We start from the raw sequence: 14826 nt of genomic DNA on the forward strand, positions 1-14826 counted from the left end.
ATCAACTTTAAAAACTAGACAAATAAAATTCTCAACTCTGAAAAGAATTAAGGTAAAGATTAAAAACCTCAGTGCATGAGATTAAATTATCACTTTGTTTTTAATTTTGGTTTTGTTCTATTTTTAATTTAATGCTTAAAACCTCAGTTTATGAGATTAAATTATCACTTTATTTTTTCGATTTGGTTTTGTTTTATTTTTAATTTAATGCTTCAGAAACAAAATATTTCATAAAGTAATTTGAAAAATCAAGTTTGACTCTCTTTTAATCTGAAAATACATAGATATCCTCAGATAAACATTTAGGGTCTCAATTTTCCAGACAGTTTAAAAAGGAAAAACTGATTAAATTTGATATAATTTATAATTGTTATATATATACTATATTGTAAATATAGTATATTCCAAAAGTGAAAAGTAATTCATCTTTTTTTTTAAGAAAATGAAAGCAGAATTTCTTTTTTTTTTTTAACTGAGTTTAGATCTTTTTAAAACATTTGTTGTTGTTTTTTTCCCCAAAGTGATTGTGCCTTTTAAAAAAAAAATTTTTTTTGGAGAGGGGCACAGCTGGCCAGTATGGGGATCCCAACCCATGACCTTGGTGTTATAATTGCACTAAGCAGCTAGGCACCACCCAACCCCCCATTGTTTTTCTAATTTAATTGACACATTGTAATTCTACATGCTTATGAGTTACAATCTGATGTTTTGATATACCTATGTGTTGTATAATGATGGGGTCAGGGTAGTTAATGTAACCATCACCTCATGCATTTATCATTTCTTTGTGGCAAAACATTCAAAAGCCCAAAAGCCGTTCCTCTAGCTATTATGTAATATATGAAACTTAACCATAATCACTCTACTATGCAATAGAAAACCAGAACTTATTCCTCCTATCTAATTGTAATTTTGTACCCACTGGCCAACCTCTCCGTTTTCCCTTCCCTCCTCCCCTCTGCAGTCTCCAGTTACCACTTAAAAACATTTGTTTTTGAGAGGAATTTTTATGTTCCATGATATGTGGGGTTTCTGTTTTTATTTTTTGGAATATATATTTTTATTTAGAATGCAGCACTAACAGCATGATGATATATTATCACAAATCTGTACCAAGAAGCACTTAATTTTTTAAATTTTTTAAATGTGTTGTTTTTCACAAGTAATTGAAGTATAGCATTATTATTATTTGGTACTAGAATCAAAGACAACATTTAGATTCTTCAGCTTTGGGGCATTTAGTAACACCAAATGTTTTTGTTTTTAATATATCCATTCCTACAGTGACTTTTTTCAGAGTGAAATTCTCCAGAAAAAAAAAATTTTCTTAGCCCTTACATTTCTCTCACTTATTAATAAAAATGGGTCTAATGTAATTGATAAATATAATTTTAAGGCTGGAGCCTCCAATTTTAAGAAATAAATTTTAATTGAAGAGGCAATGTAAAATGCCTTACATGTTGATCAGATGGTCTTATGTAACAGGTCTTAAATGTATCAGTGTTCATTATGTGATTTTTTATGATTTATCCTTATATCTCACATGATTTATCCTTATATCTCACTCTTATATTTAAACCCATGTTGCAATGTCATTCCTTGCTGGTTCCAAGAAATGTATTTTGCATCTTGTTAGAAATAATAAAGTAAGAAACAGCAAGAGACTAAATAAATGTTTATTAATTTGGGAATATAATAATAGGTGACATTTAAATATAATGTGACAACACTTTCTATTTTCAGTAGATTTTAGACTTTATTACATACCTGTGTCTTTTTAGTATTAATATGTAAAATGCCAGAGGAGCTATATTGTGACCCCAAATTTTCTTTTTAGGTTTGATCCAGACCGGTTTGATGATGAATCAGTAATGAAAACTTTCTCCTCGCTTGGATTCTCAGGCACACAGGAATGCCCAGAGTTGAGGTGAATGATAGAGAAAGTCATGTGAGGGAACAAGTTTTCACTTAGAATTTTGTACAGATACTTAGAATTTTGATGACCACTGTTGATGAGAAGGAGCAGCACTCTATATAATTATAGTATAATTTTATTCTTTAATAACTAGTATACTTTCTTCCTGACTAGGTTTGCATATATGGTAACCACAGTACTTCTGACTATATTGGTGAAGAGACTGCACCTACTTCCTGTGGAGGGACAAGTTATTGAAACAAAGTATGAACTGGTAACATCATCAAGGGAAGAAGCCTGGATCACCATCTCAAAGAGATATTAAAATTTTATACATTTATGATCTTTATTAATTAGACTGAGGAAAGTGACCATTTAGAAAATCTGTGTTGAATCCTTTTATAAACCAAGTATTATTTTGTATATAAACACCTATTAGTACTTCATTATGTAAATTTTGATTTTTATATATCATATTTTCTTGTGCATTATATACATTTGTACTTATTGCACCAATATATTGATAATCTTAATGGACAGCTTTAGCTTTCTACTTTTAGTTTTTGTTTTATCACTTTCTATGCCATTATTTTCAAATTCTTTCTCTTAGTTTGATCTCCAAAATGAATATTTTTGAAGAGAGAAATTATTTTGCACAAATTGGGGAATCATGTTTTCTGAATATTCATAAAATAGAAATATTATCCTAACTCATTTTTGTACTTCCAATAAATCTTCTTAAAGGGAATAAAAACTTCCCATAATTTTATATCTTGGATTAATATTTTTATTTTCTAGCTATAAATTAGTTTGTGTTTTAATCATTTTTATTAGTTTTGACTAATTCATTGGGTAATCTACCTTGTATTTGCTACTTTTTTGCCTCCCCAAACAACAGTGTTCGTTTTATGGCTTACACAAGGCTCCTCATTTTGAACAGTTCTGAATCATTTGAAAAAAAATACAGTTGTTTCTGAATGTGTTTTGAAGCACCCCTACCAAGTGACAAACTGAGATTGAGGCTTGTCCTTTTGTTTCACTGGAACAGCATAATATTACTCCACTGATTCTCATTTGTGGAAAAAACAGAATTCCTAAATCTGGTATTTATGTAATACACTAAACATCATGAACCTGTCATTATGAAAGAAGAGCACACTAACCAAAAACCAAAACCACAACAAAAGGGGGGAAAAAAGAAAACAAAAATGGGTAAAAATATTTGCAAAATATATGACAGAGGGCGACAATAGTCATATGTAAAGGGCTCTTACGAATTAGTAAGAAAAACATACAATAGATAAATGGACAAAACGCATGAACAGACAGCTTTTACAGGAGGAAATGATGAATAAACTTTTAGAAAAGTGTTCAGTCTCACTAGTAAGCAAAGAAATATTAGGGCTATTTCAAGACTATTTTTGGTATCTTTCAAAATTCCACTAAATTTAGCACTGATAAGTTTTATATTTTATATTTTCTTTATTGACAGCATTGAATGTTAGTTTTTTTGGTTCTTGTTTTTGTTTTGCTACACTATTCATGAAGAATTCTTTTTAAATGTATTTTTCTTTAAGACAACTGAAGGAAATATGCCAAGTGCAGATAGAGAGGAAAGGAAGAAAAATGTTAACTGTCTGCCAAGTGGGCTTATTTTTAACACTGCTGAATTTCATTTGTTTTCATTTCATGTTGTTTTCATTTCATTTTTAGTTTCAAGAATGTATCCTAGTTATTGAGTTATTTTATGCTGTGTTAATGGTTAAATAGCTAACATTTTAGACCTAATTATGACTAGTTAACATAGAATTTAACTAATTAGGTACAGCCTTTATTTTTGGAAAAATATTTAATTTACGGAATAAATTCCAAAACTTTAAGTGAAATCTATTCTTAGTTACTATCATGTTTCTTTTAAAAAGGCCCGTTGTCAAATCTGTCCCTTCCCACCTACCATTTTCTATGATTTTTTGTAAAGAGAGTGTCTTCCTTTGTTACCCAAGTTCTGTGAGTGGGTTGGATGTTGGCAGTGGAAGTTTAGAGTAGGCAATTGGTATGTAAACCAAGAGTCAGTAAGATCAAATGAAATGAGAGAGGTGGAATTTAAAGCAAGAAAGATCTGATAAGCAATGATCAAGGCAAAAACAGACCGGCTGAGCCAGAGTCAGGGAGTTGGCATAATTGCCAATAAATGAGGCAGTGTGAAATAACTAATATGATTGGGATCAAGGAATATCGAGCATAGAGGAACCAGCAAAATAAGCATATTTTATCCACAGTTACATGACTAACTTAGAACATTAAAAAGAAATCATTTTGTAGAGGACTTTTTAAAAATAAAAATTCTGTTAAACAATCGTGCAAAATAAGTTATCCATTCACTGTTGTTCTTACTAGGCCCTTTGTGTTAATTAAATGAGTGAACTTTTAGTAGCCTCAGGGTCATTGATGGCTTGCAGCATGACTCTAGCCAGGACTCTTAAGTTATTGAACCATCAAGTGACTTTTTAATTGATGTTAATGTAAGTTCTGTAGCTTTCGGAGTTTCTTGGAGTTTTTTTTTTTTTTTTGTCTTTTTCGTGACCGGCACTCAGCCAGTGAGTGCTCTGGCCATTCCTATATAGGATCCGAACCCGCGGCGGGAGCGTCGCCGCGCCTTGGAGTTTTTAAAAATGAATTTTTCCCTGATTTTGATTTACATTCTTTTTGGTAGCTCAGAAGTTTATTGTTCATAACATCAGCACAGAACATTTTTTTATGGACTAAAAAGGCTCTTCCACACTTTGTGCTAATAAAATTTAAGACTATTAATTCTGTGCATGTGTTTGGGAAAAATGAAAAACTCACATGCTGTTTATCTGGCCCACCAATGTACAGTTCCATTGTTTTATATAAATAGATTCTCTTATTTATAGCCCTTATGTTGAAATTTATTTATTTGTTTTCTTTATCTTAAAATAATTATAGTTTTAAAAACAAAATCATTACTTTATGAAAATGTTTAGTATAGAAAAATCTAGGAAAACAGAAAAATGGCAAACTTCATCACCTATAGTTGCACTACTTGAAGTTAACCACTCTTAAGATTCTGATGTAGATCCTCTACTTTTTATGTATGTATAATTTTTTGTACATTATACATAATATCTTTTCATTTAATATATTATGAGCCAATAATCTTTCCTACAACCCAAACATTAATGTTCTTGTCACTCTGCATATGAACAGATTTTTGTCGTTCTTCCTTTCTCTCTCTCTTTCCTTCTCAGATATTCTTATTCTTTTCGACTTTAAAAATGGCCTTGCTTCTCCATCCATTCTATCAAATAGTTATATATGTTTGTAAATCTAAGTTGCTAAAGCCATAGAACAATCTAGGTATTACAATGGACATTTAAGAAATCCACTACCATAAGAAAAATCTTTATTATAATTAAGTTCAAGTTGAGATGGTATTCAACTTTTAAGAGGTAATTTTAAGAATCTTTGTTGTTGAAATTTTTTACTGGTGTTGTTTGTGGACTCTGGGGCAAACAGATTAAGATTCATACCTGAAACTATCTTTATATTTTTTCTTCAAATAAGAAAAGCACTGTTAACCTATAAAATGTACTTTTTTTTTCATATGTGGTTATATTGACAGATTGCAAACCACTTTAAAAACACAACTCTACTGAGTGTAAAACTGAGGACATGACTAGTAGCATTAAGGAATAGTTTGGTGGTGGTAGTTTAGTAGCTGTGAGAACATACCTGGGAAAGGAATGGACACATTAAGGGCAGGCTTTTGTAGTATCAACAAATTGATACTAGTAATCTTATTTTTCTTCTTAGCCAGTACTATGTCTATTTCCCAAGTTACCAAGACTAATGATTAAAGTAGAAGGGGAGGAGCTGGGGGGAGGGTATGACAATAATGCAGTTACTGTTACTACAGAAGGCAGAGGAAATCAGCACAGCCAAAAAGACTCAGTACAATGTTGCTTTGAACCGTCGTGAGTGACCTATGCTGATAAAAAAGGAGTGGGATGGAAACTTGCGGTAACAGTTGGACTGAAATTAGAACAAGGGACTAGAAGGAGCATGTATTATGTACCAAGTGTTTTATATACATATCTTATTTAGTTCTTAGAGCATAACAGTAGCTTCAGTGACAAACTAAGTCTTTCGTTCTTACTAGAAGAATCACTGCGAATGAAGATAAGCAAATACTAGATAAGAAATAGTAAACAATGTGCACTTCACATTATCTTAATATCTTCAGTAGGGTATTGGTGTATTTAGTTCTTTTTAAGGAGGCATCAAGCAGTAGTTTCGAATGGTGTACCATTCATAATAGCTAAAAGTAAATTATTAAAAGAGTAACATAACATCAGTATTAAATTTTTAAAAGGAAAAATATTGCCAGCCCAACCACGTTTGTACAACTATTTAATTTTTTTCCTAATTCCACATAAATTTATTTTTACATAGTACACTTAGAACAACAGTATAGTCTACTTTTCACTTAATATGTTTTAAACATTTTCCCTTGTTACGTCATTGTTGTAAGGACTTTAAGGAATAGAAGTTTTTTTTTTTTTTTGTAAAGAGAATAGACTTCTAAAATATAAATCAATTTTGATGTCTGATTTACAGAGTTTTATGACATTGACTGAATAGATAATTGTAAAATTTGGATTGGGAGCCACTTTGTAAAATATTCAGGCAATAATAAAAATGCAAGAAATAACGTTCCTTTATCCAGTTCCATTCATTTAATTGGTTTATAATTTGAGACTGGGAATTGATCTTGTTCTAGCACGTGATTAAATGCCATGAGCAGACAAGTCACATATATCCTATTTGGTAATATTTTTAAAAAACATTTACATCTAAAATACTCAAAAATTCTTATTTTAATCTTAAACACATGATGGTATGGAATGAAACTTTGTTATCTCACCATTGTAACTGCATCATAGATAATGTAGTAAAGTTTCTGTCCCCAGAAAGACAATAAATAAATATTTTTAAATAAATGAATGAAATCTTTATTGGGGTGTTTTGTGCATGCAGAATAAAGCGAACAAAATTATTGAAGCTACTTAATAGTTGAAAAAAATTTCCCAATAACCAAACTACATCTAATGCTAATAGTACTTTGTGATATGCTGAGTAGTATACCCCATTACTGGAAGTTCTTAAGATGTTGTATGGCCATCTTTCAGTGATGCCTGTATTAGGAGTGAACATAGATTTAAAACAGACTAGATACAATATATCAACTGAAATAGTTGGTAAGCAACTAGTCATTTGTCTTTCTATATATCTTATCACTAGATCATCGTTGAACCAGGAAATGTTTAAAGTTCAGGGTTTTTGTTTGTTTGTTTTTTGACCGGTAATGGGATCACAACCCTCGGCACGGTGTCGTCCGCACCGCGCTCAGCCAGTGAGCACATCGGCCATCCCTATACCGGATCCCAACCCGCAGACTCGGTGCTACCAGCGCCGCACTCTCCTGAGTGAGCCACAGGGCCGGCCCTGTTTGGGGTTTTTTTACAAGGTTAGTAGAGAGCATTATTTCCCAAAACGTGTCTCATGGAACATTACCCTGTGAGATACTCTGAGAAAAAGTTTCCTTGATCATATTCACCCACAGAATCTCCATACTATACTTTCTTAGATATTTATGATACATATTAGAAGTGCCGAGAAGTCCTACTCTAAAGAAACCTATTTTAACTTGGTTAAACTTGGAATGTACCAAATGTATTTGATGAAGGTACCCTTTTTTTCCAATAACCCCTATAAAATCAGTTCCTGTAAAACCAGTGTTTCATGGAAGTAGTGTTCTATGGAACAGAACCCATTTTGTCCAACATGATCTAAAAGACCAATAGGACTTTTCAAGAATGTGTCTTAGCTAGTTCCTTAAAATATGCATGGTCCAGAGATCATCCAGTCTAAGAACAATAATTTTAGAACCATACTACCAGAGTTCCATACTCTCTCTCTTTCCTGCTCATCTTTTCTCTGAGCACAGCAACCTCTAGCTCTGCTGACTCTCTCCTATCCCTGTCCTGACTTTTCCATTCCTTCCCAAAGAAATAGACCCATTTATCAGACTACAGCTGTTTAACGAGCACGTAATTCATTGGAGATCTTATGCTAGGCACTGGGGTGAACAAAACAGTGATCAAAACAGACATGACATTATTACTATGTTCTCTGTCCTGTGCTTCACCGTAGGAGGGAGAACCCTACAGTCTCATGTCCCAAAGTTTTACCACCTGGAACCTTTTAGCACCCGGAGCTCTCCAGGTCCTTTGGTTGGAAGCAGCTAAAGGACCCTTTAGGTTAGTGACTGAAAGGAATACAGGAAGGAACTTGTAGATGACTGTGAGGCAAAGGACACGGGAGACTTCACTTATCGGCTTTAGTGGGGGAAGAAGCAAGGAACTTCTGTAATTCAAACCATAATTTTATTTTCAGTATATCTGCAAGAGAATTAAACTAGGTATCTTATCAAGGAAAACTTTAAACATTGATGCTGAGTAGGAATACTGGAGAACTTTACAAGTGAGAAGAAACAAAACTAAGACTTGGTTTGGCTAAGAGTGATATTTATTATAGTCGTTTATATGAATTGTTGCTTAATTATACAGTAGTAATAGGTGTGTTCAATTTTCATGATTTGTTGCAAGATCATCAGCTAATAGATAAGTGATTTTTAGAGTTTAAAAACACCTTGCAGAGATTATATGGCATAGCCTGCCCACAATTTAAAAATTTAGAGGGAGAGGACTAGGGGTTTGAGGAGTAGAAGAGTAATGTTACTAGGTTTTCACTTTAGATTTTTCTCACATAAGGCCTTCTGAAAATACATGCTTAGGTCTATGCTGCTATTATATTCATAGGATTTTGTTAAGCTTTCAAGGAAGTATAGATTCAGAAAGGATTTGAAAACAATTTTAAAAAATATTCTCGTTACAGAATCTTTGATGGAGATGCAAATGTGTTTTGAATGCTAAATATACTTAGATTTAAAAATACATATCTTCAAGCAAAGTTGTCATGACAACCTTTCTTAATGTGTATATAAATTTTATGTCTGTCTCTTTGAGGTTTTCATCTTTTCCAACATATAGTCTAATCACAAGAATTGAGCACTGGTATAATTCTATCTGGATGGTTCCCTTTAGGAATTATATAATTTTGGAAAATACAAATCAAGCAATAGGGCAGTTCTGTAACACAGTCATCCCTCAAAAGTAGGTGTCATCTTGTTTCTTCTCTGATCAGAGACTAATCTGGTTTCAAACCCAAGATTAAATTTGGAATTGAAGTAGAACCACGAATCTCATCTGTATTTCTGTTTTTTCTTATCTAGAGGATTTATAGGATGGTCCTAAGGAGTTTGGTAAATTGTGGACCAAATTTCTTAGCCCTAAAACTGATCCAGCCTTTCTGGGATCTTCTAAATTGACTCCATAATTCATATCAAAGGATGACTCAGAATCATGAGACACTTCTCTCCAGTAGCATTCATGTGCACAGAGACAACCCAGAGGCTGCTTCTGGCCTGAACTCTAATCCAAAAGCACTAGAGAGATACCATTATCATACCTCTTCACTTCCTTTTACCCCATTTCAAATACACTTGTTTCTTAAGCTCTATTTTGCATGTCAGGGGCCAGGAAAAGAGTAGCGGGATTTTGGAGACTCAAAGTTTTGGAGGAAGGAATTTTCAAGCTCAATTCTGAAAATATAAATTTATTAAACAGTGTAATAAGGGAGTAGTCATGGCACGTTTTAGTAACAGTAACTGTGACTATTATTTATGAACTCTTCACATGAGTGCCTGAAATTTCGAGATGCTCACTAAAGAGTTGCTTGCGTTTTATATTTTAGTTCCTCTGTGGCACAGTTTTTAAAAATTAAAGATTTGTATTAATTTTAGAACCCCTGAGGATAGTTAATTAAGTTGAAATCAGAAGTATGATCTATTAATTTGCTAGCTTTGATTTACTTTAGTCTTAATAGACTTTATGTTACTATGTTATATTTAAGAGAATCCATACATATTTTCTAATCCAATCCCCTTTTATAAGGGTCAAATTAAAGCTGAGAGAAGTTATTTTATAAGGGAATTGGCCCAGGCTCATATAATTAGTTTACATTGACTAATTCCCCAGTTCAATAACTTTTTTCATTCATCAGCATTTCAAATGTTTTTTTAAAATTTATTTTACTTATTCAAAGTATGAGTTCCTTTTGGTTTCTTTTTTTAAAAGATGACTGGTAAGGGGATCTTAATCCTTGGTTTGGTGTTGTCAGCAGCACGCTCAGCCAGTGAGCAAACCGGCCATCTCTATGTAGGATCCGAACCTGTGGCATTGGTGTTAGCAGCACCGCACTCTCCCGAGTGAGCCACAGGCCGGCCCTCTTTTGGTTTCATTTTATTCTCTAAAGGAAGAATTTAAAACAAAGAAAAGGCTTTCTAAGACAAAAAGAACTGGCTAAATTAGTATAATATGCTATTGATAACTGAGAAAAATAGGATAATAGTCTTCTAAGAACAAACAAAACACTTGAAAGGAGATGTCCCACAGTCCATGTTATGATGTACTTAAAGATTTTTAGGTTTATTTTCTTTGTAAGAGAAACAATCAGGGCTGGCTATGTAACTGTGGGACCCAGTGCCAGGTGAAAATGTGGTGCCTTGGCTAAAGTAAGGAAGTCAATCTTTTCTTCTTATGGTCCTGCCTTTTCCACCCATGGTGGGCGAGTGACCCCAAGGGACTGAAATCTCCAGCACTGGGACACCTTATATACCTGGGTCAGGGGTGGGCTAGAGAGCCTTGAACATTACCTGGTGTGTGCTGCCAGCCCAAGACAGGGCTTACTGCTTCTTTGCCCTGCCTTTGCTTTTGGGGCTTTGGCCCTCCCCATCAGCATCCAGGCTCCACCCAGAGACTGAAGGTGACACTGAGGGATAGTGAGCCTGCCCTGCAACTCTCCTGCCAGTGCAATCTCCTTGCCACTCTGGGCAGAAGCCAATAGTGGTCAAGAACATGGCTGGGATGAAGGAGATCAGGCAGGGCCAAGGTCACTAGAGGGCAGGGAGCTAGTCACTGAAAACCAGTTGGGGGAGGCAGGCAGATGGGCTGCAAGTCCCTGGTGCATGCTCCATCATCCTATTGGACTTCATTTGCAAAACAAATTCATTAGCTCAGTTGGGTAGAGTGTGGTGCTGATCCCTGTGCTGGCCAGCTGCCACAAAAACAACAGCATCAACAACAAAAACACAAATTCAAAGATAAAATTATTAAGAGTTTCAAGACAGTGCTCACAAAGCATTAAACCTCAAGCATAGGGCCCTTCTGAGCAGCAGGGTTCTACGCAACCATATTGGTTGCAGCACATGGCATGCCCCCCCACCCCCCATACATGTGACCTTACAGGCATGGTGCTATGATTCAGTGGTTTTTGAGGGCTATACTTCCTGGTTGTATGCTAGTTGTCCTTGTAAATCCATAAAACTTTCATTCATGATTTATCTTTTTTTTTTTTTTTTTTTAAAGATGACCGGTAGGGGGATCTTAACCCTTGACTTGGTCTTGTCAGCACCACGCTCTCCGAAGTGAGCCACGGGCCAGCCCTCATGATTTATCTTTAAGTGATTTAAACCTCTCTAAGATGTCTTAAAATTCTTTACAAAATAGTTAATGACTAGATGGCAAATTTTTTTTAAAGGAGGAACAATTTCATAATACACATGTTTACTAAAGTCATAAAAGTGTTCTAGTACACTAAACATCTCTTCCCTTAAAACACGTTTCACTAATGAAACTCTTACTATTCAGTATTTTAATCTTAATTGCCAAAGATTTTTCTGCTGGATGGTAAAACGGAATTTTTCTCTGAAATATCATAAAACCCTATGAAATATTTCAGTGATATGAGTCATTCACTTATTTATATGAGTAGACATTTAGATAATAGAAGTAGTTAACAGAAACCTGTGAGAAATATATTAATTCCTGTGGAGGAAGAAGGAAGAAATCCTACGGATGTATTTTAAGTGTAGTTAAATTCAGTGTTCCCTGCCATTTAAAATTATCAAGATTATTCTGTTCTGCTCCTTTCTTTCCAAAAGGCTACATAAAATTACTTTGACAAAATCATGAATCATATTTTTGCTGTTAACCTCTTCTACATTCCATTTCATGAAAATAGCAATCAGTGACCAAGAGTATCCTTATTCTTATCAACCTTGTACTACACAAGTGAGACTTAGTACCATGCACCACAGTATTTAGCTAGCAGTTTTGTCAAATTATAATCTCTTTGTTTGCAATATTATTGAAACTGACAAGAAAGATTGTTATAAAAAATTAGCAAGGTTTGGGAGTCATACATGCTATAGGTCAGTTAATATTCATCATATAAGTGCTAAAGGTATTAATGCATAATTAGAAAAACTGGTACATTTCGGGCCGAGCCCGTGGAGCACTTGGTAGAGTGCTGCGCTGGCAGCGCGGCGACGCTCCCGCCGCGGGTTCGGATCCTATATAGGACTGACCGGTGCACTCACGGGCTGAGTGCCGGTCACAAAAAAAAAAAAAAAACGACAAAAAAAAAAAAAAAAAAAAGAAAAACTGGTACATTTCAAACTTCGCAATTCATATTATCACATGAACGTTAGTATAGTTTGCAGTAATAAAAACCCAGTTAATCTGTTGTGAAGCTTGAGTTTTATAAAATCTTCAACATAATTTAAAACAAAAGTATGAACAAAATTAGGTAATTCTAGAACCCAATTTTTGTGAAATGAATGGTGATCTGTCTGCTGTAAAGTTATCTGTTTTATGCTTTAGCCCTGAAATTCGCTATTTTGGGGAGAGTTATATGAAGCCAATTTTAGTAGAAGCTACAAGAATTGAAGAATTTTTATTCTTCAAAAGCATATACCTTTCAAGATAGATTGTCTACCCCATTGCTATACTTATACACAGAGCTACGTTATTGTGAATAATTTCAGGTTTATATTATCCACTCTTATGGTTCAATGGAAAAAAATTTTAATCTTTTTATCTTTTACAAGGAAGGTAGCTATTTATTTTGTTATTTCTCACAAAGAAATCATTATAGATTACTAAATACATAAATATAATCCCTCCAGGTTATATCCTGGGTATACAGTGTTTCCCCTGTTTACAAGAGTAATTTCTTCTTGAAAAATGCTTTCTGAGTTTCAAGATGGCGGCGGCTGTGGCGGCTGGCGCGGAGTAGCTGAGGTGGAAAAGGTGGCCACTGGGCCTCAGGCAGCCGGGAAACTTGTGGACCTTCCTCTGGCCATCTCTTAAGGGAGGACTGCTGCTGCTGGCCGGTCGTGGGGGCTCAACGCCACTTTGCCCCCGGCAGGAGAGGCTGCCTCATTTACAGGCAACAGCTTTGAAGTGTGGAGCAGGAAAAGAACTGATTCTTAGCTGCAAAAGCGAGTCTTGAAACAGGGAACACGGCGCCAGGGCTGCTGTGGATGCAGCCAGGATCCCGGAGGCTGGGGCCGCACTGAAGGCGGCCAGCTGCCCTATTCAGGATTCGAGGTTTCAGGCCGGCATTAAAGAAGATTCCTGGGAGCGCCCAAGCGGCGCCGCGACTGAACAGCCCGAGGCGGCAGCGCCGAGAACACGGAAGGCAACAAACCAGAGACAGAGCGAGCGCCCGACCTGGCACAGCACTGTGAGTGATCCCTGGCACAGCTCTGTTTGGGGGGTGAATGCCCACGCGGCTCCCGCCTGCACCACCAGGCCACTCACTGCCACGGTGCTGCCTCCATTTTCCCAGGTGCAGGCAGCTCCGCCCTGCTCGGCCATCACTGAGCCCATTTGCTTGGCCTGGCGCGGGGCTTTCCGGACCCTGCGGGCCGACCTCCTCTCCCACTCCCTCCGCGGTTCTCTGGCAGGGCTGGGGGTGTGGGGCGTCCCGACCAGTTTTGGGAGGGCTAGGAAGTACGGGCGGGCCGACTGTCACTCCACCACACCCTGGACTCCGCCCCGGTAAACTTCCTGTTACTGGGAGGCAGATACCATCTCTGCGACCACCAGTTTGGAAAAAAGCCTAACGAATTTCTGGTTGGGAATAGTGTGGTAGGAGAGTTCCCAGGTCCGCTTGAACCTGCCGGAGAGCAGGCTGCAGGCGGGCACTAGACTCGGTTTATACCGGGGGGATACAAAGGTGAACAAGACCCGAGAAAGATCTACACAGTGCTACAAAGGCACCCAGAGAGACCGGTCGTCTGTGCCTAGCAGAAACCTGGTAGACTTCCTGGGCGAGGCGGTGCTGAGCAGGGTCTTGAAGGCCCAGCTGATAGACGAGGGGTGCAGAAGACACGCCCCAGCCCAGCACAGTGTGCACAGAGGGGGGAGACGTGCGGCCAGGGAGGTGGAGACTCGACAGAAACCACACACCCGGTGGGGTCGCCACTGCACGATCTAACAGCCTGGGCCAGAGCACACGGAACGGGGAGAAGTCCTGTACAGAAAGTGAAAGCTCAACAGAGATCACACACCCTGTGGTACGTGATCCACCAGCCCAGCAGAGTACAAGCTGACCAGAAAGGTGGATCCCCGGAGAAGCCCAAGACCCAAGGCAACCACACACACAAGACACTAGAGGCCAACTGAGCAGTCACGGCGGGAGCCATACCAAATTGGCAACCACAGCAACATCCTAGTTAGTCATTAGTCTTAAACCGGTGGACTGTGAAACCCCTTGCAACAATGAATAAACACCAAAAAAAAGACACCAGAAATACAAAAAATCAAGAAAGTACACCACCAAAAGTTAATAAATCTCATACTCTAGATCCTATAGAACAAGAAGCCCTTGAAATAACTGACAAGGAATTTCGAGTGATAATT

General features: G+C 36.6%; 1 protein-coding gene across 4 annotated transcripts in view; it reads left to right on the forward strand.

Annotated features, from left to right (window-relative positions):
* The window catches only part of LOC134383752 (cytochrome P450 20A1), a 65711-nt gene extending 63372 nt beyond the window's left edge, over positions 1-2339 (forward strand). For 2 of the 4 annotated variants that reach the window (XM_063105116.1, XM_063105134.1), the window contains 2 exons: positions 1838-1927; positions 2090-2339. In XM_063105116.1, coding sequence (XP_062961186.1) covers positions 1838-1927; positions 2090-2240 — 241 coding nt within the window. In that variant the 3' untranslated portion in view covers positions 2241-2339. The remainder of the gene's footprint in view (positions 1-1837; positions 1928-2089) is intronic. The other 2 variants (XM_063105125.1, XM_063105142.1) reach the window with 2 other exon arrangements.
* Positions 2340-14826: the final 12487 nt, after the last annotated feature.

This window comes from Cynocephalus volans, chromosome 1, assembly GCF_027409185.1.
Source record: "Cynocephalus volans isolate mCynVol1 chromosome 1, mCynVol1.pri, whole genome shotgun sequence".
In the NCBI taxonomy this organism is placed as follows: Eukaryota; Metazoa; Chordata; class Mammalia; order Dermoptera; family Cynocephalidae; genus Cynocephalus; species Cynocephalus volans.